At 47.0% G+C, this 25,976-nt stretch overlaps 9 protein-coding genes across 9 annotated transcripts; 4 read left to right on the top strand and 5 right to left on the bottom strand.

The window, feature by feature from the left end:
- Positions 1-647: 647 nt before the first annotated feature.
- On the top strand, positions 648-1,394 carry TREMEDRAFT_65509 (uncharacterized protein; the record flags this gene model as incomplete). The annotated part of the gene is made up of 3 exons (XM_007007578.1): positions 648-669; positions 937-1,075; positions 1,106-1,394. The coding sequence occupies 3 exons, from the start codon at positions 648-650 to the stop codon at positions 1,392-1,394; spliced, it is 450 nt and encodes a 149-aa protein (XP_007007640.1).
- Positions 1,395-4,640: 3,246 nt separating this feature from the next.
- Positions 4,641-5,577, bottom strand: TREMEDRAFT_65508 (uncharacterized protein; the record flags this gene model as incomplete). Its single annotated transcript, XM_007007577.1, has 5 exons — positions 4,641-4,681; positions 4,751-4,776; positions 5,001-5,264; positions 5,320-5,333; positions 5,500-5,577. The coding sequence occupies 5 exons, from the start codon at positions 5,575-5,577 to the stop codon at positions 4,641-4,643; spliced, it is 423 nt and encodes a 140-aa protein (XP_007007639.1).
- Positions 5,578-9,131: 3,554 nt separating this feature from the next.
- On the top strand, positions 9,132-11,423 carry TREMEDRAFT_34871 (uncharacterized protein; the record flags this gene model as incomplete). Its single annotated transcript, XM_007007431.1, has 8 exons — positions 9,132-9,194; positions 9,283-9,445; positions 9,582-10,384; positions 10,436-10,612; positions 10,720-10,742; positions 10,795-10,972; positions 11,159-11,232; positions 11,297-11,423. Coding segments are annotated over 8 exons (1,608 nt in total), but the record flags the coding sequence as incomplete, so codon positions are not given.
- Positions 11,424-11,568: 145 nt separating this feature from the next.
- Positions 11,569-12,264, bottom strand: TREMEDRAFT_57776 (uncharacterized protein). The gene has a single exon (XM_007007486.1). It carries the CDS (start codon positions 11,970-11,972, stop codon positions 11,700-11,702), a length of 273 nt encoding a protein of 90 aa, XP_007007548.1. The 5' UTR covers positions 11,973-12,264; the 3' UTR covers positions 11,569-11,699.
- Positions 12,265-13,917: 1,653 nt separating this feature from the next.
- Positions 13,918-16,674, bottom strand: TREMEDRAFT_65505 (uncharacterized protein; the record flags this gene model as incomplete). Its single annotated transcript, XM_007007576.1, has 4 exons — positions 13,918-14,676; positions 14,819-15,289; positions 15,337-16,074; positions 16,222-16,674. The coding sequence occupies 4 exons, from the start codon at positions 16,672-16,674 to the stop codon at positions 13,918-13,920; spliced, it is 2,421 nt and encodes an 806-aa protein (XP_007007638.1).
- Positions 16,675-17,551: 877 nt separating this feature from the next.
- On the bottom strand, positions 17,552-19,996 carry TREMEDRAFT_74767 (uncharacterized protein; the record flags this gene model as incomplete). The annotated part of the gene is made up of 2 exons (XM_007007626.1): positions 17,552-19,301; positions 19,486-19,996. 2 exons carry the CDS (start codon positions 19,994-19,996, stop codon positions 17,845-17,847), a joined length of 1,968 nt encoding a protein of 655 aa, XP_007007688.1. The 3' UTR covers positions 17,552-17,844.
- Positions 19,997-20,821: 825 nt separating this feature from the next.
- Positions 20,822-21,304, top strand: TREMEDRAFT_19129 (uncharacterized protein; the record flags this gene model as incomplete). The annotated part of the gene is made up of 1 exon (XM_007007412.1): positions 20,822-21,304. A coding segment is annotated over one exon (483 nt), but the record flags the coding sequence as incomplete, so codon positions are not given.
- A 247-nt stretch (positions 21,305-21,551) lies between these two features.
- On the bottom strand, positions 21,552-25,015 carry TREMEDRAFT_74766 (uncharacterized protein). The gene is made up of 9 exons (XM_007007625.1): positions 24,657-25,015; positions 23,943-24,447; positions 23,699-23,895; positions 23,446-23,649; positions 22,874-23,398; positions 22,657-22,784; positions 22,509-22,610; positions 21,988-22,390; positions 21,552-21,870 (listed from the first exon to the last, which is right to left on the bottom strand). The coding sequence occupies exons 1-9, from the start codon at positions 24,678-24,680 to the stop codon at positions 21,817-21,819; spliced, it is 2,142 nt and encodes a 713-aa protein (XP_007007687.1). The 5' UTR covers positions 24,681-25,015; the 3' UTR covers positions 21,552-21,816.
- A 466-nt stretch (positions 25,016-25,481) lies between these two features.
- On the top strand, positions 25,482-25,791 carry TREMEDRAFT_34957 (uncharacterized protein; the record flags this gene model as incomplete). Its single annotated transcript, XM_007007439.1, has 2 exons — positions 25,482-25,604; positions 25,741-25,791. Coding segments are annotated over 2 exons (174 nt in total), but the record flags the coding sequence as incomplete, so codon positions are not given.
- Positions 25,792-25,976: the final 185 nt, after the last annotated feature.

The following is a 25,976-nucleotide window of genomic DNA, read 5'->3' as shown; positions in this document are numbered from 1 at the left end:
GAAGGTAGTTGTACGAGGGGCGTGACACATACTATGAGCTGAGCATTGGATCTTTCAGCACAAGAGCTTAGTGCGCGTCACCCTTTAGGCGTATGCATTACAAATGGTTGGAAGATGTTTTTGATCCCTACACGAGGGACATTGCTCAAGGTTGACGTCGCCTGCTATTCCTTGATGGTGCAGAACCACACACCAAAGTCAACTTCCTAGAAGCCTGTTGGGCTCGCAACATCATCTGTATCATCTTTCCCTCCAACATGACCGACAAATTCCAGCCACTTGATGTCACGCCTGCGGGTAGACTGCGGTAGCAAAGGACTGCCTTGAGAACTGAGGGGTTTAGTCTCTGGCTCGTGGACCTTGGTGACTGCCTTGGATACTGAGGGTTCAAGAGGCTGGGTTAGAACCAACTGAGTGACTTATCAAACGAGGGGAAGGGAATTGAAAAGATACATTGCTGAAGAAGAGAACTACAGTACTAGATAGGGTTTAAATACTAAAATCAGCCTTTTCCAAGAGGCTCGTGCAGACCTGCGGAATACGAGCGCTCTGAACCGTCCTGCACTGTCCTGCATGCATTGCCATGCATCCCACCGATTACCACTGATATCCTATGATGCCATATCTGCGTTTACCTACATCCTACTATGACATCCTACGTGATGCGCTGTGAGTCGGTGACTTTGTCAAAGGTGGTCCATGAGGAACTATGCAGAACATAGAAGAGCTGCGAGAACAAGAGACTCAGAGATTATGCCTTACAAGGCATCAGAACAGAGGAAAGAGAAACTAGAGAAGTACTTAGAGCTTATGCCTGTCAGGCATGAGAGCACAGGAAAGATAGTCTTGGAGTTTATGCCTGATAGGCTTGAGAGCAGAGGAAGATATGAGAGTGGAGGTTTGAACTTGTGATTATGACAAGTCATTATTTGATAGTGTCATTCATGACACTTGATGTTGATTTCTTCAACATCTTGAAAGCACATTACTTCAAACGTCTCAGCAAGTATCAGTTTGGTGCATCGGACTCAAGTGCAGCTAAGGGTATGTTTTGGGGATGGCATCAGCAGGCCTGGTGAGAGACTGCGACATCTCGACAGATGAGGGGAGCATGGAGGAAGGCAGGGTTGTGGCCATCAGACCGGAATGTGATGGGTGTGCAGGATGATGAAGTTTTGAAGACTCCACCTCCCCAAGACTTGGCGGAAGATCCTCTCACCCCTCACACTATTCACATCCTTCAAGCAAATAATCGTGGAATGTGTCGTGGTGAGATCAATAAAGACAAGGCAATTGAGAAACTGGAGAAGAAATGTGAGCAGTTGATGGCTGTCACGCCCGTCGTACAACTACTTCCTAATAGACCGACGGTCGACGAACCTCGGCTAACTTGATCCTTCTAAATCGATGTCTCACCCAACCGGGAGGGCGCAGGCGTTGAAAGGGGTGTAACTACGGCGTACTTCGGCGTAGTTACTCTAACTGGGGTTTTGTTCTACTGATCGCAATGTATCTCGATTTGTAAATAGCTATCTCTATCTATCTTTCACTACTGACAACAATCAAGGATCGCTGAAGAACTTCAGCGATCTCCTCAGCTAATATTGTTTATTCCTCCTAGACGTTCATCCAACCCTCTCGCGCTTTGACGTACTTCAACGCACTTCCTCCAACTTCCCCGAGCCCCCGGCTATCCTCTTCCTCCTCCGATCTAACTCCGCCTAACGTCGCCGTAATTCTGCTCCCATTGTCCCTACCTAGCCTAACTCCTTCTAACTTCGCCGTACTTGGTCTCAGATGTCCTGAGTTACGTGTAGAGTAAAGAAGTTAAAGCGTGATGGGGGTTTTGATGGTCAAAGGAGGGTCATTGTTGGTGGAATAATGGAGGTGTCACGACGTAGTTCGTGACAATGGCAGAGATTGCTATGGTGAAACAGGAGCTTGCGGATGTGTATGCCGCCCAGGCATTAGACAGAGCGATGTCACAAGACCAACTGACCAGCATTGGGACGATATAACAGTGCCCTTCAGAGGCAGTGGTCTTAACCACTGTGCTAAAAGGCCTATTAACCGGCGGTTACTGCATACCGCCAATCGCTGGGTAAATACCCAACCCATAACTATCAACTCTAACCAAACTGACTTGTCACTTTGTGACAAGCGACTAGGGGTGGTAAGAAGAAGCAAAGATACGATGGAGGATTCTTTGACCCTCTGTACCAGGAAGAACATGCAGAGGAGCTGGAAGCTAGGAAGAATCAGGAGGAGGAGGCTAGGAAGAAAAGTGGCGGTGCACGGGTCATAAGACCAATCTAGGGGCCCAAAATCCCTCCCCTACTCCCACCCCTGGGCCGTTTAACTCTGTTTAAAAGTGTTTGTCATCAATGTGCATAGTTTTTGAGTGATACTCATTACTGGTGACCATAAAGGTACCGGATCTCATGTTTGAGACGGTGGAGTTGCCGAGAAAGTCGTGACAATGAGTACTCTATCCTAATTTGTTGAACTCGATGGAGTTGCCTCGAATTGTTGTTACCCCGTAAAACTTGGGCTCTTGGTATGATAAACATGGGGTAGGTAGATACATCATGTGTAGACAGGTTCTTGATAGGTTCATCAGAGTTAACTTCCCTCAGTATGTTAATGACGAGTCACAAGCTTTGAAGTTCGTACATTTGTGCTTTTAGTCTCTGCTCTGGTCGTTACAGAGCCCATATGTATGTGTTTCATTCAACCTAGATGAACCCACAAATTCTCACACTGACACCAATTCCTTCCCTTCTGTTATGACACTGCACAGAGGCAGGTCATATGTCACAAAGTGTGTGACAAGTCGAGCGAAAGTCGGGGAAGGGTATTTAACCAGCGATCGGCGGTAGGGTTAACCGCCGATTAATAGGCCTTTTCGTCGCAGTGGTTAAGATCACTGTTCCGTTGGGCACTGTTATATCGTGCATATGCTGGTCAGTATGTCTCGTGACAGATTAATCGGCGGTTGCGGGTAGGATCCTGGGTTCGACTCCCCGGACGGCGCCGGGGGTAACCCAGGCCCTACTTGGAAAACCTCCCTCTCGGAGTAAGTTTTCGGTCTATCGTACCCTTCCCAAGTGTGGGGTCCCCTTGTCGGGGCCCCAAAGCGGGGGCCCAAGAGAGTGCATAATGTCACAAAGTGTGTGACAAGTCGAGCGAAAGTCGGGGAAGGGTATTTAACCAGCGATCGGCGGTAGGGTTAACCGCCGATTAATAGGCCTTTTCGTCGCAGTGGTTAAGATCACTGTTCCGTTGGGCACTGTTATATCGTGCATATGCTGGTCAGTATGTCTCGTGACATCATACACAATGATGTGGCATTATTAGGATTAGTATCAGGGACTTTAGAACATGATGTGGCATTAGAGTGGCAAATGAGAGTCTAGGTTATCAATGTTTAACCACTGTTTAGGCTAAGCCTACACACTGGTCAACTTGGACATATCGGTGAACTTGGACACATTGGTCAACTTGGACACATTGGTCAACTTGGACACATTGGTCAACTTGGACACATTGGTCAACTTGGACACATTGGTCAACTTGGACACATTGGTCAACTTGGACACATTGGTCAACTTGGACACATTGGTCAACTTGGACACATTGGTTAGAATTATATACCGTAGGTCAGGCTAAGTGTCACGAACTACGTCGTGACACCTCCATTATTCCACCAACAATGACCCTCCTTTGACCATCAAAACCCCCATCACGCCTTAACCTCTTTACTCTACACGTAACTCAGGACATCTGAGACCAAGTACGGCGAAGTTAGACGGAGTTAGGCTAGGGAGGGACAATGGGAGCAGAAGTACGGCAAAGTTAGACGGAGTTAGGCTAGGTAGGGACAATGGGAGCAGAATTACGGCGACGTTAGGCGGAGTTAGTTGGAGGAGGAAGAGGATAGCCGGGGGCTCGGGGAAGTTGGACGAAGTGCGTTGAAGTACGTCAAAGCGCAAGAGGGTTGGATGAACGTCTAGGAGGAATAAACAATATTAGCTGAGAAGATCGCTGAAGTTCTTCAGCGATCCTTGATTGTTGTCAGTAGTGAAAGATGTATAGAGATAGCTATTTACAAATCGAGATACATCGCCATCAGTAGAACAAAACCCCAGCTAGAGTAACTACGCCGAAGGACGCCGTAGTTACACCCTTTTTGACGCCTGCACCCTCCCGGTTGGGTGAGACATCGATTTAGAAGGATCAAGTTAGCCGAGGTTCGTCGACCGTCGGTCTATTAGGAAGTAGTTGTTCGACGGGCGTGACACTAAGCCTGAACACTAGTCATTTAGAAAGTGGAGGCAAGGTGGAGGCGCAAGGGTATAAATACCCCTTCCGCGAGCCCTCTTCCTTGTCGATGAATTCTCAAAAGTTACACTTCTAAACTTCTCATTTTTCACAATCCTCTTTGCGCTTGCTACACTCGCGCACTTCGTCTAAGTGACTTCCAATACAACTCTTCCTCAGCACTGAGGTGCTCTTCATCATCATTGTCCAATCCACTCTACGCTATCACTTCGCCCTTCATCGTCGTTGTCCTCTGAAGTTAGGTTCTGGTCACTGCCTAGCTCTCGGGTCGTGACACCTTCCCCCTGTGCACACTTTCCTTAAATCATGTCCATCTCCAGTTGCTGTCCTGATCTACTTCCTGGCCATCAGATGATCATTTCTGAATATTTTTTCATTGAACAACTTGGAGATGATGGAGAAGACTTACCTCTCCCAGGGCGGGGTGTCATGACCCTGCAACCTCAGTCGTGACATCAGGTTATAACCGGATTGCAATCATAGTGCTGATTGCAATATTGTGCCATTTTGTGCTGTGGCAACAAGATGTCACATGCATGGCCAGTGTATGGCCTGGTGCTGGTCAGCCAGGACGTCACACTGAGCCTCATTGGAGATTTCAATTAGGCCGAGCCCGCAGAATTGTATGTCTTACGAGGGATTTTCACACATTGCTGGACCTTGGTGGGGTCAACTCTATTGGACCGGTTTTCCTCTTTTGGGCCCAAGGCAACATTGTAGTCTTAGAAGAGACATCCTGGGGAGTCTTGAGGCTAGAAATCAACTTGCTCGGACCAGGGGTAGTGTTTCTAGCCAGTTCTTTGGGGTACAAGTGAAATAGCCTCCAAGCGGCTGGAGGACCTTGAACCATGTCAAAATACCTTCTCTTTGGCTGTACTGTCTTTTTGGCCAGGGAACTTGTCATCCACATCATCAAACACAGGCTGGTCGTCAGCATTTGCCAAAGCAACAAGGAATCAGAGGCCTAAAGAGACGGACCTGGTTGGAAAAATCTCAGAAATCATATGACTGTTGATCCTCAAGAGACGGATCACCTTCACAGTGATGTTCGTGACTCAAAAGACTAGGGTAGGATACATCACAGATACCACAAGAGATAGAGGGTGAGATAACCTCCATGATAGGAACCAGGCTTGGATGATCTGAGTCTACACTCACAGACCAAATGTTAATTAATTTCACGGGTTTTCCCTTCAGTCTCAAGACTATGCTGTCACAATACCAACTAACCAGCATTGTGACAATATAACAGTGCCCTTCAGGGACAGCGGCCTAAACCACTGTGCTAAAAGGCATATTAACCGGCAGTTAATCGTAGTGTTACGGGGTAACAACAAATCGAGAGAACTCTATCGAGTTCAACGGATTAGGATAGAGGAAAGCGGGAGTTGGAGGCAGTACTGCAGTAGGTAGGGACGGGTTTTCCCCTTTTCAAGATTTCCCCACTGGGTTTGCTCAAAAGCGGTTTTCACCTGTCCGAGTATGTACGTAGACGCTTGCAGCAGGAAGAGGACGAGGACAAGGATACCCGTAGACAGTATATAGTACAATCAGCAAAGTACCAACTTTGCTGATTCTTCAATATCATTCTTGTCACGAAGTGACAAGACAGTTTGATAGTGATAGTAATAGGATGGGTTGGGTATTTAACCAGCGACCGGCGGTATGCAGTAACCGCCGGTTAATAGGCCTTTTAGCGCAATGGTTTAGACCACTGTCTCTGAAGGGCACTGTTATATCGTCCCAATGCTGGTTAGTTGGTCTCGTGACAGATTAACCGGCGGTTACGGGTAGGATCCTGGGTTCGACTCCCAGGGTGGGCTGGGTCGTGCTCAGTCCCTACTTGGAAAACCTCCCTCTCGGAGAAAGTTTTCGGCCTATCGTGCCCATCCCTGTTGGGGCCCCAGATGGGGCTGAAAGGGAAGGCATAATGTCACGAAGTGACAAGACAGTTTGATAGTGATAGTAATAGGATGGGTTGGGTATTTAACCAGCGACCGGCGGTATGCAGTAACCGCCGGTTAATAGGCCTTTTAGCGCAATGGTTTAGACCACTGTCTCTGAAGGGCACTGTTATATCGTCCCAATGCTGGTTAGTTGGTCTCGTGACAATTCTTTAGCTACATCGATTGCAGAGGAGACACGATCCATTAGCACCAGAGACACCTAGATTTCTACGAGACTTCCATCGAGTTTGACCCAACCTGCGACTTAGTCGTCGTGTTTCCAGTACCGTTACACGTAAACGCCGGTTAATAGGCCTTTTAGCACAGTGGTTTAGACCACCGCCTCTGAAGGGCACTGTTATATCGTCCCAATGCTGGTTAGTTGGTCTCGTGACAGATCTACTGGGGTGGTGTCATGAATCACACCATCACGTGTTCCTTGTTGCGCAAAACAAGTTCAACCTCCACTTTTGTGTCTTAATATTTCACCTCTGCTCTCATGCCTATCAGGCATAAACTCCAAGTATCATTTTAGTATGTCGGTGCTTAGCTCCCATGCCTGCAAGGCATAAGTCCCCAGTAATTCTCTAGTCTCTAGTCCCTCTGTTCTAATGCCTGCTAAGGCATAGTCTCTCAGTCTCTTGTTCTTGCAGCACTTCTATGTTCTGCATAGTTCCTCATCGACTACCTTCGACAAAGTCAAGCAACTTCTGGCGCATCCCATAGTGTAGTGAACCTGGCTGTCCCCTACATGAGGAGTAGTCCATAGTTCCCTTCCTCTCCCTTCTTCTTATCACCCATCTGATACTTATTGTAGTTCCTCCCTAGCAAGAACCCTATTCCTCCTATTCTCTTTCCGTAGACAAGTTGTCCCTCTCCTTAGAGGACTTCTAACCCGTAATAATCCCCGTACCGTAAAATATGGCGTAGCTGTTCCGTACTACGGAACCCCAATCATGTATATAAGCTGGGTCTGAGGGGGATCTCTTCCTCCATTGTCTTTCTTCTCCCATCCTCTTTCTTCATTGTCTTTCTTCTCCCATCCTCTTTCTTCATTGTCTTTCTTCTCACTTCTTCTTTTCCCTCCTTCTTCTCCTCCTTTTTCCTCCATCCTCTCTCAGACCCTCTTTAGTTTCCTTGATACACTCTTTACTGACCATTACTGACCTTTGATCCATCGTTGACTAGTATTATCCACATCACAGAGTTCCGACAGTATCCAGCCCTACGGGTAGGTTACATTTATTTATTTGTGGTGATCCTCACAAGCAGGATCATTACACGTAGGATGTCATAGTAGGACATAGGTAAACGCAGATATGGCATCGTAGGATATCAGTGGTTATCGATGGGATGCAAGGCAGTGCATGCAGGACAGTGCAGGACGGTTCAGGACGCTCGTATTCCGCAGGTCAGCCTCTTGGAAAAGGCTGATTTGTCTATATAAACCCTATCTTATACTTTGTAGTCTTCTTTAGTTCTTGATCAAAAGTCATTTCCATTGCCACCCTTTTGGAGTCCAGTCCAGTCCAGCTTCCTCTAACCTTATAAAACAAGCCAGAGACATTCCTTGGGTCACAGTCCCATTCCTTGTTGGACTCAGTCTTGTTATCTTAAGTATATTCCTTGTCACTCCTAGTCCTTGTCCCCTTGTCCTTTGTCCTCTGTCCCAGGGTGGGCAGTATCCTTGACAGGTGGGTTTGCTTACTTACCTGATCAATTTCCACGTCCCGGATCTCCACATCTCATTTTCCCCTCCGGCCTCCGGCTGGATGTCATCCTGGCTGTTTCTGTGAATCTGTGTGATTGTACTTGTTAGCATGTCACAATATGGTCAAGAGGCTTCAGGTTTTGCCTTCTCAGAAGGCTATATAGATCCGGAATGGAAAGCACATCTGAGAACTTTGATTTTAGGTGGTAGCCCTCAAAGGTTTACTCACTGTGTGTGGATATTCCGAGTACTCGACATCAGAGAAATTCTGGCATAGCGCACAGCAAGTTTTATAAGCAGTCAAGGTGTATGAGAGACGGGGGTGGTATAAAGTATGAAGTGGGAACTCGACTCTGGGATTTTCATCTGGGACTTCCCTTCCATGGTACCCCGGAACTTTACAAAGTACCATCCGCCCGTGATAGTTCACTTCCCGCTATCTCCACCAGTTGTAATACGCGGCGAACGATTGATAATTCACTGTCTACAATGTAGAGAGGCAAAAGGAAAAGAAGAATATGCATATCATAGAGAGCAACTCCTTATATCCACAACTGAGTCCTCCAGAGGAATCAGGGGTAAGGGATCACAGGAACGGGTACGGCTACAGTCCAGTAGGGCTGGGGTCGTGAGACTGGTATATCGTGTCTCGAGCTTATCGCAGTGCATTATCAGACTGCTACTTCTTTAGCCCCCAATATGACTGGTACATGCGTAGAACGCATCCACAAGGGATCGACCGGTGATACACCGTGAGCAATCAAGGTTTGAACATTGAGCGGGTACTCACGAGAAACCGACCGACCTCACACAGCTTTTCTTCTTCAACCTTCTCTCCACTCTCTCCACTTTTTCAAGTGATGCAATCCTGGTGACCCGACTACTCTAAAGATAAGCGGCGCTTGGCAAGATGAATTATCACAGGGATCATCAACACGAGGTTAGTCTTCTTCTTGTGCGGATCAAGCTCTCAGCTGACGTCGGCCCCTTCTGCCTACTCGACACCCCCACCGTCATCCCTTTTCCAGGATGATGATCATTCAAGTGTAGATGATTCCATACATCCCGACGATGACAAAGGTAAATCTACGTGAGTTTATTGCCTCACAGTTCCAGGGAACGTTTCACTGATCAGCAGCGCGACTAGGAAAGCTCAGAATCGAGTGGCCCAGAGAGAATTTAGGCTTCGTAAGCAGGTCAGTCTCCTGCATATTCTCGAGAGAACGAGCTGACAGTCTAGCAATATGTACGTCCCTTGAAGGACTACTGCTCACCAGTTGGTAGAAGCTGATTGACAAGATACGAGATCTAGAAGCGAGAGTGGAGGTCCTGTCTGGAGATAAAGAAGAAAGGGTGGAATTGATGGTTTTGCTCATAAGGAATCTGTTGAAGGAAAACAAAGATCTGAGAGATATGGTGAAATCTATGGCTTCATTTGTGGGAGAAGGTATGTCTACGCTCATCAATCAACGACCTGAGGTCATTATCAAACATCTGAGAAACCCATCTCTGCATGACAATCACTCTGCTTTATCACGTCCGGCGACCCATCTGGTCATGAGGCAGCTCAACTGACACCGCAGGTCTAGGATCCTGCCTACCTCGTCTTGGTCTCACTCATCCACAACTCGACGCCATACTCAATCGTGCCGATACCGATACAGCCTACGAAGCTTTCCTCGCTCTCAAAGCTTCTCGCGAAGTATCCGAAGCTAACCCTGGTATAGAACTGGGTGGAATTCGCCGAAGAGCTCCTTCCGCAGGGTCGAAACGAAAACGATATCCTTCCGATCATCCACAGACAGATAGCGCAGATCGATCTCATACTCCTGAAGATACAATACCTCCTGAACCTACAACTGGACCTATTGCTTCTTCCAGCACATCCGGTCATAATGCTCCTCCACTAAACAACGAGTTTATCAACGGACTAACCAGATCCGCAAAGACACAAAGAACAGAAGAGGTGTCATCTGAACCTTATGCCTATCTGTTCCCTGATCTTGACGCTTTCGCGAGTTTAGACTCTAGCAACCGAACACCTCGAACGGGTCCGGAGAGCACATGGTCTGATATCCCCAATCAAAACTCTCAGAACGCTTGGAACTTGATGGGATACCCCAATCGAGGTCAGTTGAATATGCTCGGGAATTGGTATGACGGTCTAAGACCTGGATTGTTTCCTCCCACCATCGCTGGAAGTGGGATAGGAATGGGAACTATAGGTGCCCCCGCGGGTGATTTCGAAACCTTCGGTATCTCTTCATCCAACTACGAACAAAATGGTGATTTTTCCTCCACCCAAACTCCTCAGGCATCAGCCGGTCCTTCCGTCATAGCTGGGAACACATCCATGCGAAAGGGAACAACGGGGATCCCGGACTCTGTTGGGAGATCTGAGGAAGTCACTATGAACACTAACGATGCAAAAAGGGAGAACGAAGTTACACTACGAGAAGCAGTGAGAAAGCTGGCTTCTGATTTCGGAACGGGTACGGCGGACGGACCGGTTTTGAGTCACGAAGAAATGTTACGACGCCGTAAGGCAGTTGACGAGGTTTTGACGTCGTTGCAGAAGGGCAATAGTAGTAATCGAATGGTAGAAGCCATGTTGGTGGGTTTAGTCTACAAATCTTGTCTTTCTTTTTTCTCTTGTGTCGTTTCCCGACTGCCTTTCTCCCCTGTCCTCGAGGGAACGCTGTTCGGAAAGCTTACGGAAAGCTCATATCATATCATATTGCCAAGTGAGTGTTTGCTCGGGTCTAATAACAATATTGAGATATTGACTGGATGCAGTTTCAGAGTAAACCATTCATACCATCTTCCACCATCATTACAGCCTACTGTTGTACAACGTACAGTAGCTCATGAACACTTTATTGACGGAATCATCTTTCCTTCTATTAGAGATCGGATGATTTTGCTCAGAGGAAGATATGATATGGTTGAGGCTTTTTATAGTATACTTTCCCAAGTGAGTTCGACTCTTTTATCTTTTCTCGACTATATCCATCATCTCTAGTTGTCTCTCTCCATACTTTTCATAGAGGTTGGTCCTCACCTTACCGTTTCTCCTCACAACACAGATAGACAGTGGACTAGACATCTAGTTTAAAATTTCAACAAAGTCACCCTTGGAGAGGACAATGCTGACAATCAGTTCGTTCTACATGGCCAAGATCCATTAGATCATCGGAATTGGGAAATCTCGGAGAAATTCTTGAATGATTTCCCGTACGTCGTCCATCTTTCCATCTGACAACAACCAATATCGTCATGTGTAATGACTGAAGTACAGAATGCTTGTAGATGATGAAGTGTACGAAATCACAAACCGGTGGCGACAAGCAAACGGACTCGGCCCGCTTATTCTTCCTGATCGTCCCGTCGGACACGGTCAGCCAGCGATCCCAGCGATTAGATGAGTTTGTCAAACCGGCGAGCACCTGTCCACATGTAATTATTCGACTTACGTGTGTTAGACTAGTCATTGTGTACTTTATGTCATGTGATGGATGCATAAGACACTGCAGCATGTCATTTTCTTAGCGGATCGAAAAAAGTTTTCGTAGAAACTGACTACCATGATGCATGCAACTAAAAAAATACTAAGTCGTTTCAAAAGTCCTTTCCTCTCTCTCATGGCATGTTCACAACAGGAGTACAAAGTACAAACATGACACTACCTCCTCCAATGGTGCTCAACCTGAATATCCTCCCCCAAACCACCCAACACCTCCGACTTTCCCTAGCCCAGTGACACCTAGAACGGATTCCTCCCCATGTTGCCGCTTGACATTTGATACCTCCTCACCACTACCTACATTCGTTCCCGTTTCTACATATCCATGAATTTCCTCCTCGGCATCCGGTGAGGGGAGAATGAGTTCTGGAATGATTGCGGAATTGATAGCGGATAGTGGGGTGAGACATTCGGATTCAGTACTAGAGCTTGAGGAAAGGGAATGAGACATGACAGGAATATCAGATTCATCTTGTTCCGTTTCGTCCCTTGTTCGATGGAGGACTGGTAATCCGTCAAGATCGTCGTACCAAGGTATGTTATCAGGGTTTACGTTGGCGAGGATGGACAAAAATTCTGGATCGAGTTGACAATCGATACAATTAGGATCTTGACATTGACAATCGACGGTGGACGTGGAAAGTGTAGTGGATGTAGGTGACGGATCGAATGCTTCTGGTAGGGAATTGAGGTGTTCGAGTAGTAGTGATTCGTCTACATCCTCCCTGTCAATCATATCATCCACAACTTCATTCATATAAACCCAAATACTATCTGTATGTGGACTTGACAAGGGATTGTGAGTGGTTGGAGGGGAAACGGATGATGGCGAAGGTGTAGAAGGTATAAAAGGTTGTGGATCCTGTTGAAAGTCGACATTATTCGTAGATTTGACTTTGACCATTTGTGAATTCACTCCTGTAAATCCCATCCCAGATTGTGTCATAGTATTCAAGAAATGATCAAACCAAGTTTCTTCTTCATCATCTCGTATCCCTAATGCCTCCTGTACTGACGGAAGCTGAGTGAGAGAAGGACGTAGAGCAGGTAGTGACATGTCGGGCAAAGGAGGTGAAAAGATTATGGTGTTCCATGCAGTTCTGACTGCTGCTCTGACCAAAAGACGTTTCCTAAGTGCATCACGGACCTCTTTGCTAACGGCAGCATCAATGACGTTCAACTTCCTGTCTGACATCCCTAGAAAACGGACGTCCAAAGAGGTGTCGGCATGTGTAGAGTCGGGACTGGATGTCATCGTTTGAGTATCTTTAGAGTTCATTATGATGGGATGATAATACTGAAGTACTGATACTGAAGTACTGATACTGGAAGATGATGGAAGAGGAGAGGATATGAAGAGGATGATGATCTTCTGGTTGTTATTGACGATTGAGGATTACGTGTCGTTCGTTATGTTCGGTGAAGAGGGAGGGATTTGAAAACGTGTTAGGGTAGATGATGATGATTGTGATACAGGAGTAAAGGTAATTTGATTGGATAGATCGATGTTGAAAGCTATCGTTGGTGGTGATAGTGTTGATGATGGGATAAAGACAAATTGCATGTTGTTGTTGGTGGCGATAAAGAGTTGGTTTACGAGGGGGGTGAATCAAACGATTAGACAAGATTTATTCAGGTAGACATGAGAAAAGTATGTTTGGATTGATGGGATATAGTTTGATAGATGTTGCGATGAAGAAAAAGATGAATAGATAATGAAAGGATTTATATATGTAAAAAATGTAAAATGTTGGATCCGAGTCGAAAGTGAGTAAAAGTAAACTTGACGTGACAGATCGTAATCGCTGTGCTCGATCACTGATCGACAACGGCATCGGCCGTAATTCACGTTATCTCATAAGGCGCTCTACTTTATCATCGGACCTGATGTCCGAAATTCCGACGCCGCTGATCAGCACGTCTTCACGGTACCTGTTGACGACATTGGCCACCTCGACAAATTTGCTTACATCATCCCGTGACATCTGACTGTTTGTGAACATGTGACACGAGATGACATACAACGGCCAAGACGCAAATAGCAACTCTCCTCATGCAGCTATACGCTGCTCCTTGCTCGTGCTATGACTACACATCCAAACGATGTCACGATGAAAATCGCCGTACTTCGGTCCCTGGGTAACATGTCATTTCTTGATGCAGTGAACACAGAAAGTGGTAAGACAACGATACATCAAATGTACAAGAATGTACGACAACAGGATACAATATACAACCTTGGTGCAACTCTACTCCAGCAAATCCCGGCCAGCGGGTTTGCAACGACCAACCAAAACTAATCCGAACACAAAGCACACAATATTCTAACTGTTCTACAAGTCTACCTCTCCATTCCTCACTAGGTCCTTCCTCTACTTCAACAAGATCCCAGTATTTCATACTTGTTTAGGAGGATTATCAGCCATCCACTTATCCATCCTCTCTTCTTCAGCTTTTTGTTCTTTTAGATATTTAGCTGTTTCGCTCAACGGACGTCGACGTATTGGCTTACTTCCAGATGCTCCTGCTCGGGGTCTGACCGGGGTGACGGGTGCTCGAAGGGGGGCAGTAGGAGTTTGAGGAGCTGGCATTGTCTGAGCTTGGGATGTATGTCCTTGAGTATTTGAAAAGAAAGTGGTGGGGATGAACTCTTGGGGAACAACCTCGGGGTTGATATTGATGATGCAACTGTAAAGAGGGATACTTGGGATCGTTTCATTTCGTTCGGTTTCGTTCAGGTTGCGTGGTTGGTATTCAGGAGGAGTTTGGACTCCATTGACCGTCGACTCATTTTGGTGGGGTATGGGTTCTTCCATGTTTGGTGAGGTTGGAGTCCAGGGGATGGCGAACGGATACTTGTAGGTAGCTCGAGGGGTAGTCTCGACGGATTCTTGAGTCGTCAAGGACTGTGTCGGATGAGCAAACTTGTTGTTCAATGTCTCGGGGGCGTTCTCTCTATCTAACAAAGGAATCATCCGTTGAGTGCTTTCCCACATCATATCTGCGTCGACTCCAGAATTCAGGGATGCGAAGAAATTGTTGGACCCCGTTGGCGGTGTCATATGGTTGATAAACGTAGCTGGCAGTGTCATGTGGTTGAAACTAGCGGTAAAAGGTGTGACTTCTTCGTCCAATACCATTGAAAGTGTGGTATCCTCCGTGAGAGCGGTCGGGGTGGTATTACTGTCAACACATTCCATCGGTTCAGAAGTCGATGGGTTATGGAAAGGAAATGATTGTGTTTGGAAAGACTAATTTTGGTCAGAAAGAAGCATAGTAGTTGATGGAAATACTCACCTGCTCATATGTCATCTCCGTGTCTTCACGCATGGTGTCACTGACTTGTCCCATATCGATAGAATCGATATTCATTGAATAGTCATTTGTCAAGGTGGCCAAACACTCTGCGAGTCCAGAGAGTTCTAGGGCATTCCAGATAAAAGCAGAATCTTCCGTCTCCATCATAACGTCTTCCGAGTCGGAAGAAGGAACTTCATTGGCTTCTCCCATTTCCCAATCGGGACTTGTATTGTCAGCGGTGTTCCAGGATCGCTGAGGTCCCGATAGGCAGAAGGGATCGTCCACTGATTGAAAAAGAAGAGTTGGAGCTGGTGGAGTTCGAAGTTGAGAATCGGGTGGAGATTGAGGGAGGTAAAAGGCAGATGCGGGGATTGTCCGTGGTACTTGGGAGACGTTATAAGTTTCGTTGTCAACGACTACTTGAGGTGGGCTGATTGGATTTGTGACCGTATTATAACCTGGGTAATCCTATAACGTCAGTCGTCAAAAGTCATACAAAAGAGAGTATTACTTACAGGTTGATCAACATCCATAGGTTCTTGACAAACTGATGAGATTCGAGGACTAAACACCGGTCGTTGCAACTTAGGGGATATCTTTGATTTGAGTTTCGAGTTTCTAGGAGCCGGATTCTGAGGTGGACTTGAAGGACGGGAGAAGCTGACTTTGCGTATGGTATGTTCTTCCAGCGAGTTACACCTTTTTCGACATTGGACCAAAGGTGCCAAATCGTGATCATTTGTTGACAGCTGGATGGGAAGAGAGGTATCGGGGAAAGGGGGTGTCACGATGATCGACGGTGTGATCATTGGTAGGCTTTGTGTGACCTTGGGCAAAGGGTGCGAAGGAGTTCGCTTGGGAGTTGATACTAGAGAGGACCGATGATTGAATATGGGTCGAGAGATATAAGAGCAGGGAGCGTCATGTTGTTTTTCCCATTTGCTGGCCAGTAACGATGCCACTTTAGGAGAATGCGATGGGCGTTGGGAAATTACAGGAGGTTCCGGTTGGGGGTTATTAACTTGAAGTCCGACGTAGGTGCGATAAGGATCTTCAGATTGTAGACATGTTTCGAGATACGTCGTGACTGATAATCCTGGAGGGAGGAACCATGCTGATGGTTGAGCTTCTTGGCAGGGAGCTGGATGGAAGGGTTGAGGTTGAGGGAGGAGATGATTAGGGAAGAAAGTGGGGTCAAAGACCAACAGAGGATCACGAGGACCGATGGGGTTGGCAATGTAAAGTTGAATGGCCTATTGGTCAGATTCATCGTTCTGTCTGAATTACACCTGGACACCAGGTAGAAATGGACGGACATCGGAAAGTATCGTCATGGGAGACTGATAGACAAGGAGTTTCTGTGTAAAGTTCAGTATGTAGGGGAAAAGGTGATTACTCACTTGTAAAACTCCGTCCGCTTCGTAAGGATTCAAACCTTCCATGAACAAATGCCAATAAACTCCGTCAAAACCAGGCATGAATGGCAAAACGTCATTCTCCGCTTCTTTCTTGACCAACTCTTTCCACATCCATGTCCAGATCGAAGGAAAACAAGATAACACGCACAAGCTGGTCATACCTATATTCCGAGTCCAAAGAACGACCCAGAAAATAGTTTCAAAGGGGATACTTGAGCGGACATCTTGGATCATACGAAGTATTTGGGTAGGTAGAGTGGAGAAGAAGTTGATGATCGTATTGAAGATGTTGAGGGCGGATATCAGGAGCATATTGGCAAAATGGACCATACCGATATAAGAATAGATGGTAAGGGATATGATTACCAACACAAAGGAAAGTTTGGGCAGACCAGCTGCTACGCGATCGATGAAGGGTTCAAAGTCTGAGTCCATCCTGCAGAGGTATTTCGGACTTGAGATTTGCAGTCACTGATTTGGGTTGAGATTCGGATAGTGTTGTCCGACTTGAGGCAATCTTGGTTAGGGATGATGTTTATTTGATACAAGCTCACGGTAGTTTGACTTGAGTCGAGGTTGCGTTCACCTTGAAGTCCAGGTCGGAAAGTTATAGCGGAGTTGATTTCGAAGCGCCGAAAGTTCGAATTCGATTATTCAAGACACGAACACTACGACAAGAAATGATGAAGCAATAACTCACTTACAGAACTCATATATCACAAAAAAAGACAACACATGAAGTCACCAAGTGTATCGAATGGCGGGAAATGTCATACTTCGTATAAGACCAAGTCTAGCCCGATAAAGCTTCTAAGAACGCAAGATGAAAAGCTAGAATTAGAAGTTTGGTCAACACCAAATCTGGTAAGTGTAACTAATTAGTCAACTGGTTGGCTCTCGACTATTGACCATAGTCCAAAAGTCTGGAATGCACAGCTTTCGTAAATGCCGATACACACGTGTTAGTCTTCAATCTGGGATGACGAGAATTTTGAAGTTGTTACGTTCGAAAACTCGAAAAAACGGACTATCAGATGTCGGGATGTCAGACTGTCGGATTGGGAAGTTTTTGGAATGACTTCTTTCCGTCGAATACGGATCACGACAAGGTAATCACTTGCCCCATGCCGCGTTTTCTTCGCCGATGACGCACGGGTGGTTGTTTGACTTCTCACAGACTTGATGCACGTCATAGAAAATGAGTTGCCAACGTCTTGCGATCTTGGGCGACATCAGAGGTTGAAGAAGAGAACAGAGATCATGCAGATGGTCGGACTACTACTGACGTCAGCCAGGACAACAAAGCAATCGAGGAAATATGAAAATAATGCATACGGGTTCTCCTGCACAGCTATGAGAACAACTTGCTTTCTCTCTTTCGACGATCGGCAACGGAGCCGTCATGCAGGTCTCGGCATTCCAACACGCGCATGGCCAGCTGGTACGTGACCGTGGAAGACGGACTACTGCGTACGAATCAGCCCCACAATTTCTGAGAGGTGTGACGTTTGACAGCCATGCTTCACCAATTGAATGGTCGGCAAAGGACCTCGGATCAAAGTGGTCGATTTGTGATGCAAATATTTGATATTGCGGCTCCGTCCATCATTTGGGTCTTTGCAAAAGTACGACTTTACTCTCCGTTGGTGGTTCGTCCAGATGCTCGTAGGGTTTTCTATGCAATTGACCTCCCCACGGTCGTTCGACCCAAGTCGGAAATGCTGGTGGTGGTCGTGGACGGGAATGGTGACCGTTGGTATGCGCATGACCTCGATGCAGATGTCCCGAGTGACCCATATCCGGCTGATGCATGACCTCTCGTGAGGGCGGAGGCGGAGGGTGAGAGAAGACAGGAGGAGGTCGATGCGAAGGACCGAAAGGAGAAGAAGGGAGGCGGGGCGATAGACCAGTAGGTCTGGCAAGAATCCGAGGACCCGGTGGGGTGAGAGGTCGATGGTTCGGCGGTGGAGGGGGTGGGCGAGTGGCACCTTCAGGTCGTTGAAGAAGCTCAAATTGAGGACTGCGTCGACCATCTTTCTTATCTTTACCCCTTCCTCTCGTGCGTCCCCCTCGACGTCCACCCCGACGATTACCTCTGCGCTCTTCAGTGTCGAGCTCGGAAGACGGTTTTCCTGATTCTTTCGGCTCCTTGTCTAGACGCTCTGGCTGAGCGCGGGGCGGAGGCACTGGCGAAATGGGTAAGAAATCAGGGGTTCGAGAGGGATCAGGAGTAGCATGGATGACTGGACTAGTCGCGGCTTCTATCTCCAGACCTGTCGGTAGCTGTGGGGATGATCCATGAGGAGATCCTTGTGACGCAGATACAGTGGTCGGAGCTCGTGGGTTGGCGGGAGCATCATCAGATGCTGGTCTTCGAAGAATCTTGTACTCTTTGGCAGGTTCGACATCTTCTTTCCTTCCTCGATGACCGCCAGACTGTGTACGTCCATGTCCACGTCCTCTCCCTCTTTCACCATCATATCCTCCTCTGCCCCTTCCTCTTCCATGCCATCGACCTCTGCCTCGTCCACGAGTATGAAAGCCTTCCTCGCTCTCGGTATCTCTCAAAACTTCAAGAACGACCTCAAACCTCTCTGCTTCTTGGGACAACGCATATCCTTCACCTCGTTCAACATACTTGATCTCGACCTCCATATCCAACTCCGCAGCTTCTACCGCCAGAGGTGGATTGGCGACGTACAACATTGGTCTGACTGCCTCAGCAGAATCACCATGCCTATTGACAGCAGACGCCAGTTCAACCCTGTCGATGTCATTGAAGTACGCCACACAGCCCATAACAGCCGCGATCCATTTTTCCAGAGGAGCGTCGGGAGGTAAGGGGAGCGGAGAGAGGGTTTGAGGATTGGCTGTCTCGCCTTCTCGTTGGATTCGAAGTCCTCGACCTTTCTTGTAATTGGTCCCTAGCTGAATCGTGAGACTCGGATCGGCGGAGATGTGCTTATGTTGACGAGTGGCATGTTCGATGTAGCGAGCCGCGGAGCGTGCAGCGACGGCACTGGCGGACATGCCTTTTTTCATGAGGTCTAGAGTACGGATACCTTGTATGTCAGAACACACATAGCATCAAATGAGCAAGCGACGATTTCCATCATTCGACGACGTGTCAAACGTAGGCGTGCGGTGAGGGGGAATCGAGAAGCATTAAGGCACATGGTAAAGATGAATGTCCAAGAGAGGAGACGAAGACGAGTGTATGATTTAAGCGAGAAGTATACGACTTACAATCAAGAGGAACGATCACCTCGTAACCCTTCGCCACCAACCTCCTAACCGATTTTAACGCCCACATCAAAGCAGAAGCATCTATCACTACCACTCTCCAATATTCTTCTTTTTGTCTTACCACATCTTCTTCCTCTTTGTTAAAACTATCACTTTCATCCTCATCGTCGTCGATCCTTCCCCAATTATCTTTCTCATACCGAGTCACACCTTCTTTCCGTAAGTGATCATGGTGTTGTAAATTGTCACCTATTCGACCTCCATTCAACATACCTCTTTGAGCTACGTCTCGATCGGCATCAAGACCCGAGGGTACATCTTGTTCTCCCAAAGAGGGACGATCGTTGGTGGTGAATAATGATTGTTGTTGAACACGCGATTCGAGCTCTGAGATTTGGTGGTTGAGATATGCGGCAGAAAGGGTCTTCTGTAACGCCGCTTGTTTAGCGGCCTGTTTACGATAAGCAGTCTCTCTAAAGCTGTCCACGCAAAACCTTTTATTCTCTATCATGTCAATGGCTCAATAGTGTTGAATGAATGAGTGAGTGATGTCTAGAAGGGTCTATGGGGACAGTCACCAACCTTGTCCTGCTCAAGCATGTCGAGCAGCGTCGCTAGGATGTCATCACGTTGAAACGCAATGACGGATCAATGTGACATTATTTCGAGTTGAAGCACTGTCAAGTGCAGTGAGAGAGAAAGCTGTGAATGTGTCGAATGAGAGTGATACAAGGCGATGTAAAGGTTTAGATGTGGACAAGAAACGGACTTGATGTAAGGTTAGGACAAAGGATGTTAGTTTGAGCGAGTTGGGACAAAGTCGGACGCTGACGTGGGTTTTTGTAGGTTTCAAGGGATTGATAAACGTTACTCTACTCGGTTGAAACACCTATGAAACTGAAATTGTTCAACCGCATCTAGCGCATCTTTGCATCTTTTCAATAATCGGAAGACTGCAGCCAAATAGCAAGATGAACAACCCTACCCGTGGTCTACTGTCAAGAACAAGCTGTTTCCTCAAACGTCATATCCCCCATGCGGGACCATCACGATTACAATTTCGTTTGGCATCTTCCGAAGTCGCAGTGTGTGAGTACTTTTCTCCCTCATCTCCTGATACCCTCATTTCAACATCATGACACCTATTCCCTCCAGTTTCTCCTCACCTTCACATGCTCAAACTCACCTACCACTTTCTCAAAGCAGGTAATTTACTGGCAAATGGACAAAAGAGCGATTAAAGAGAGTAACCCATCATGCGATTTTCAAATCTTCATATATTCGTCACCAAGAATAAGAGAGGTTTTCCTTGCATCAAATAAACACTAACTCTCTAGCCCATCCATTCTCTCAAACAGCCCTTATATCCCCATCTCCCCTTGCTCCACCATCTAACTTACTTCACCCTCCATCAGGCGCCTCACTAATCACTCATCTTTCTCGTAATTCAATCCCCACCTCCGTAGGTGGACTCGATCCAATCCTTTTCTCCCGTCGTCATCCACAACGTATAAAACCCGGTTCCGTAATCTCTGTCGTATCCCATACCACCCCAGCTCGAACCAATACCAACGTCTTCTCAGGTGTATTGATGGGAATCCGTCGTCGAGGTGTGGATACTAGTATAACGTTGAGGAATATCGTACAGAAAACAGGTGTTGAGATGACTTATAAGATTTTCAGTCCTTTGATCAAGGAGATTATCATTGTCAAAAGGGCCGATGGGAGTCTTGGAGGTTTGAGAGATTTACATAGGGCTAAATTGGGTTGGTTAAGGGAAAGACCGGCAATGATGAGTCAAATAGCGGCTGCTTTGAAGGCTGAAGCTGCTAAACCTGAGAATGATCCCAAGACGCGAGGCAGGAAGTGAAGAGAAGTTGTGGATCATTCATTCAGTCATAGCTGTAGACCGACTTTAGATTTAGTCTTCACTGCCGATTGATCTCAAGTGATGAAGCAGAGGGTGGTCGTATTAGGGGAGAGGGGTGTCGAAAGGGAGGAAACAAGGGGAAGGAAAGCTATGTGAATAAATAAGCGGTCTAGGAAGAAAGAACAAATGAAGTATTCCCATTTATGCACTGCATGTCCTACATCTATCAACTACCGATGCAGAGGGGGTATAAAATATCCGGGTCAAACGCAGAAGGTAGTGAATGGAAAGCATAACAATCTGGATGATGAATTTGCAAAGAATGCAAGTGCTGAAAATCCGTCCGCTAATTATTGCGTACCAATAAAAGTAATGGGAATTCTGAGAAAATTTCGTTTTCTAAAGACTAAACAGGCTTCACAATAGATACAATACACCACTTCGTCTTTTATTTCTTTTTATCATGGACGCTCATCAGAGGTCGTGGCTGGTGATCCTTCTAAACTTCGATGGTTCTGATATCAGTTATCGTGTCATATCTTTCACTTTAACTTCCTTACACTCCTACATGACACCTACCATCGAAGAACCGTTCCCACAGTGGAGTGAGACTGACAATGAGATCAACTCACCTGAAGATCTCTCATAACAGCTGGGTCGATAGGCAACACACTCTTTCTCCGCAGATGAGGACCTCCCGTTGGTGTCGGGCTGGCAGGACCGTTCGCATGAAGTGCCATTCCGACCGGAGAGGTAGGGGAAGGTCTGTCCATACCGGGGTCGGCGACAGGTACGATATCATCTGCCATACTACGATCCAAGGTGAAGCTCTCGCTGGCGTCGAAGCCATTAGCGGTGAGCTCTGCGGATAGATCTGGCATGTTGTCTTCCACGAAGTCTTCCGGTCGAGCAGGTAAGGGTTCGGTGAGGAAAGCTGGTATAGGTTCAGAGGGATGTGTGGATTTATGACTGGTGATTGCTTGTTCCCGAAGTTCAACCCATTCGTCATATCGTGCGACAGATTTTTCCCAATCCCTGCATGTCAGTGATGTTCAAGAAGGATATCCCGCTCCCCATGAGGCTCAATCCGCTCGCCGATTTTCGTGACGACAGGATGGAAGATGTGACCAGTATTCCGAAGAACAACACTCACAGTCTACGTTGTCGTTTATAGTTCGTTTGACATTGATCGAATACCTCAGGATTAATTTCCATGAACAACTTCAGAGCGTTGCAGACCATCCCGTGAATCGTTCTCATCATCAGCGTCCGGCAAATGGATTCAAAAAAAAGAAGCTCACCTGTTCCAGTGCGCTCTCGAAGTTTGATATAGGGCGGGAAATACTATAGGCAGAACAACAGTGATATGTTCACCCATGAGATTGACGATATACTCGTTGTTCCAATAATACAAAGCTCTTTCAGCCACCTGATACCGTCAGCGCCTGATCATCTTGGTCATATTCGATCAGCAGGACGATGATGATGAAGGTACCATCAAAGGAGAAGAGCATTTACCTGAAAATGTTGACTACTGATGCACTTCGCCAGCTGAGTGAACAGCGGTTGCATCACCTTGACAAACTCGACTTGTTCAATGACATCCAATATCTCCTCCACCTCGTTCAGGAACATGACCTCTTTTGGAGAATTGACCTTGGGCCAATATCGCAATAGTCCAAGCAACACATCTTCGGTGAGAGCGGCGTCCTTCTCTAAGAATTGCACCACGCAGTAAGCCAACTGAGGATGGTATAGCGCAAGACTTTTGGCCTTGTGGAGCGGGAGGAGTACGCGGGTGAGGAAAATTTTGTGTTCTTCCTTCAAAGGCAGGGCAAATCCGTTAATGATGGACCCAAGGATTTCGAGAAGCTCGGCGATACCATTATGTCGCTCTGTCTCGTAGACGAAGTGAAAGAAGACATGATTGATCGAGCGTCGAATGAAAGCTCGTAGATTGAGGAATTTACCATAAATCCGGTGTAAGGTAGTTTTTAGGAAATCTCGCTCTCTCGGGTCTTCTGAATCGAACAGATCCAATAACTGTAGACGATATCAGCTGACTGAGAGAAAATGTTGATGTCACTCACCTGCAAAACAAACCCTTGATCTATGTACCGTTTTCCGACGTTCGTGTTGAAGTCGGGACTCTCGACAAAGCGCAGGAAGAACTCGTATACAATTTGCAAATGTGGCCATGCCAGCTCAAGCACCGGTTCGTCCTCCTCGGGATCGAATGCATCCCCAGTGGGATTGACCTGCGGAGGAATTGATCTAAACAAATTTGTGGCAAACTGCGGTGGTCAGTGAAGCCGATAGATCGACATGATCAGGGAGACCCACCATGCCAATAACTTCAGGATAAATATTCTCGGTGATGACGCCCCTGTTCGAGGTGATGTATTCAAGCATCTCATGCAGTGTTTGGGCTTTGATCTGCTTGCCGTCTAAATCGCGACTGGCGTCGTTGAAGTCGAAAATCACTCTACATTGCTGAAGCTTCTGAACAAAAAGTTCGTTTCTATCCTCCGGCCGAACATCTGCTCGTGAGTTACAGGGCACTTGCCTCACAAGAAGTTTTGCTGACCTTGGAAATTTGGTAATTTCTCAATTTCCACATTGTCCGTCACATAGAATCTACTACTACGCTGTTTTCGAGGTGTCTTTCCGACAATTGGTATCGTATCCTTCGCTGCCCCCCTCAGTCTATTCAGAGGACCAGCGCGTGGAGGAGTGGGAGTTCCGTCCGGACCCAATTGTCGGTCTGGTGAACCGAGTCCTCGACCATGTGGCGAATGGGGAATAGGATCCGCTGGCATCTCCGTACCAACCGGTCCTTGGTTGGGAGCGGCAGATATGGAGATCATGGGAGGAGCTGGAGATGCTTTATCATTGATAGGAGATCGACGAGGTGTGAGAGGGTTCTGTTGACCTGCACCGAATGGGGAGGCGGTACGGTCTGTTGTCGGTGAATTGACAGCCGGAGAAGAAGGACCGGATGATGTGGTGTTGGGTATAGGTGGTTGTGGTTTGGAAGTGGATGGTTGAGGTGATTTTGATTTGGAATCATTGGACTTTGTCCGTGATAAGTTCTTTGAGAATTGTCAGCTGGTTCAATTTGAAAAGTGTTCTCCCGCGAAACCCTCCCGCGAGCCGTCATGAAAGGCAATCCACTGTTGGTGAAGTTTGTCCTCGCACGTTCTAAGTCTCTCCATCCTTTCTCTGCAGTTGTGGAGCCATTGACTTGAAATAACGAGGAGACAGTTGTCATTGGAAAAGCCCGAAAAAGCAAAACACTCACCATGGCTTTCTTGAAGCCCTTCATATTGAAAGACAAACTGAATCCCGCTATCGACCGCGCGTAGCTATAAGAATCCGTATAGCCTTCCTGATACTAGCTCCGGTGGTCGTGGGTTGATATACGAATTAAAAGTTTAAAAAGAGACGCGAAGGAAGAAGATGTTGGTCGCGACAGGGTCCAAGCGGTTCGTCGCAGATGGTTGTTGATCGTAAATCTCGCGCCGCCGCCCTCCACAATCGATCGTCTCAAATGGTGAAAAGTTATGATACAGTGGGAGATAATGAACCAGACGTGGTAATGTATATATGTGCGTGTTGACGCGGATTGAAAATCAAATCAAGTATAAGAGTTGGGTTGGATGTTGTATGAGAGGGGCCTGGTTTCAATAACGGGGAGGTGAGCGGGGGCAGGCGACGTGCATTAGGATCAATTTGCCACATGATAGATTCACTCTCGGAGTTTTAACAGTTCCGAGATCATCCCCCCATTTTAGCTTCCTCCTCTCTCACCTTTCCAGCGATCAGCGACTTTCCAGTTGAGGGTCGTCATCTCTCTCTTCCTATCAGGATGGTAGCTGTGAGTGATTCAACTTGCATATACAAGTTAACAGCTGACGTGGCTCCCTCTTCTTTGAACATTCTACCACAAATCCTAATCACATGATCCGTCAAACCTACACCTCAACACACCCTCCGCTTCCTTCCGTCCCCTCTTCTCCCACCCTCCATATCCGTCTATTTCACCCTTGAATCATGCCCCTCCTGACGTCTTCCAATACCTCCAATACCTTCCCGTCATTTCCACGCAAAATTGAATCGACAGCCAATATACAACACCTTCTTCAGGCGAAATTCCATTTTCGTGACTACCGTCTTTCTAGGCGCTTTCGGTTTCTCAATGGGATTCGACGTTTTGACATCGGCCTGGTGGGACGCTCATAACCGAGGAGTAAGTGACATATATCATTCTCCTCTTTCCGCGCTCTTCATAGCTTCTCATATGATGAGATCTTGTCACCTGTTCATGTCTTCTTCCTTGATCCAAGACATGTGGCGAGAAAAGTGTATGGCTGACTTCTGTTCAGAAACAATGGAAAGACATTCGGGACAAATACGTTCAAAAGGAGGAAGAATAAGCGTCGTGGGACGGTGTACTGAAAAGTGGTGGGATGGAGCGGATCACGGCGGTGGTCATTTGAGTCCGTGGCTCCGTGGGCATAGGAGGACCAATAGACGGGAACGGTCTATCCAACATGCATGGTTACCGACTTCTGGATGTCTGGCGTAGAGTCCTCTTCTTACTCTAGCTACTCGATCCTAC

The sequence above is a fragment of the Tremella mesenterica genome (assembly GCF_000271645.1).
Source record: "Tremella mesenterica DSM 1558 unplaced genomic scaffold TREMEscaffold_14, whole genome shotgun sequence".
NCBI lineage: Eukaryota > Fungi > Basidiomycota > Tremellomycetes > Tremellales > Tremellaceae > Tremella > Tremella mesenterica.
Note: the sequence above shows the minus strand (reverse complement) of the source record. Positions and strands in the feature narration are given on the sequence as shown.

What these genes read in the sequence shown, in the direction of transcription:
- TREMEDRAFT_57776 (XM_007007486.1), bottom strand. Translation starts at nt 11,972, where the DNA reads ATGTCTCATTCCCTTTCCTCAAGCTCTAGTACTGAATCCGAATGTCTC.
- TREMEDRAFT_74766 (XM_007007625.1), bottom strand. Translation starts at nt 24,680, where the DNA reads ATGAAGGGCTTCAAGAAAGCCATG. An exon ending in AGGGCTTCAAGAAAGCCATG is followed by an intron (nt 24,448 to 24,656) that starts GTGAGTGTTTTG and finishes CAATTCTCAAAG; the next exon opens with AACTTATCACGGACAAAGTC. An exon ending in GAAATTACCAAATTTCCAAG is followed by an intron (nt 23,896 to 23,942) that starts GTCAGCAAAACT and finishes ACTCACGAGCAG; the next exon opens with ATGTTCGGCCGGAGGATAGA.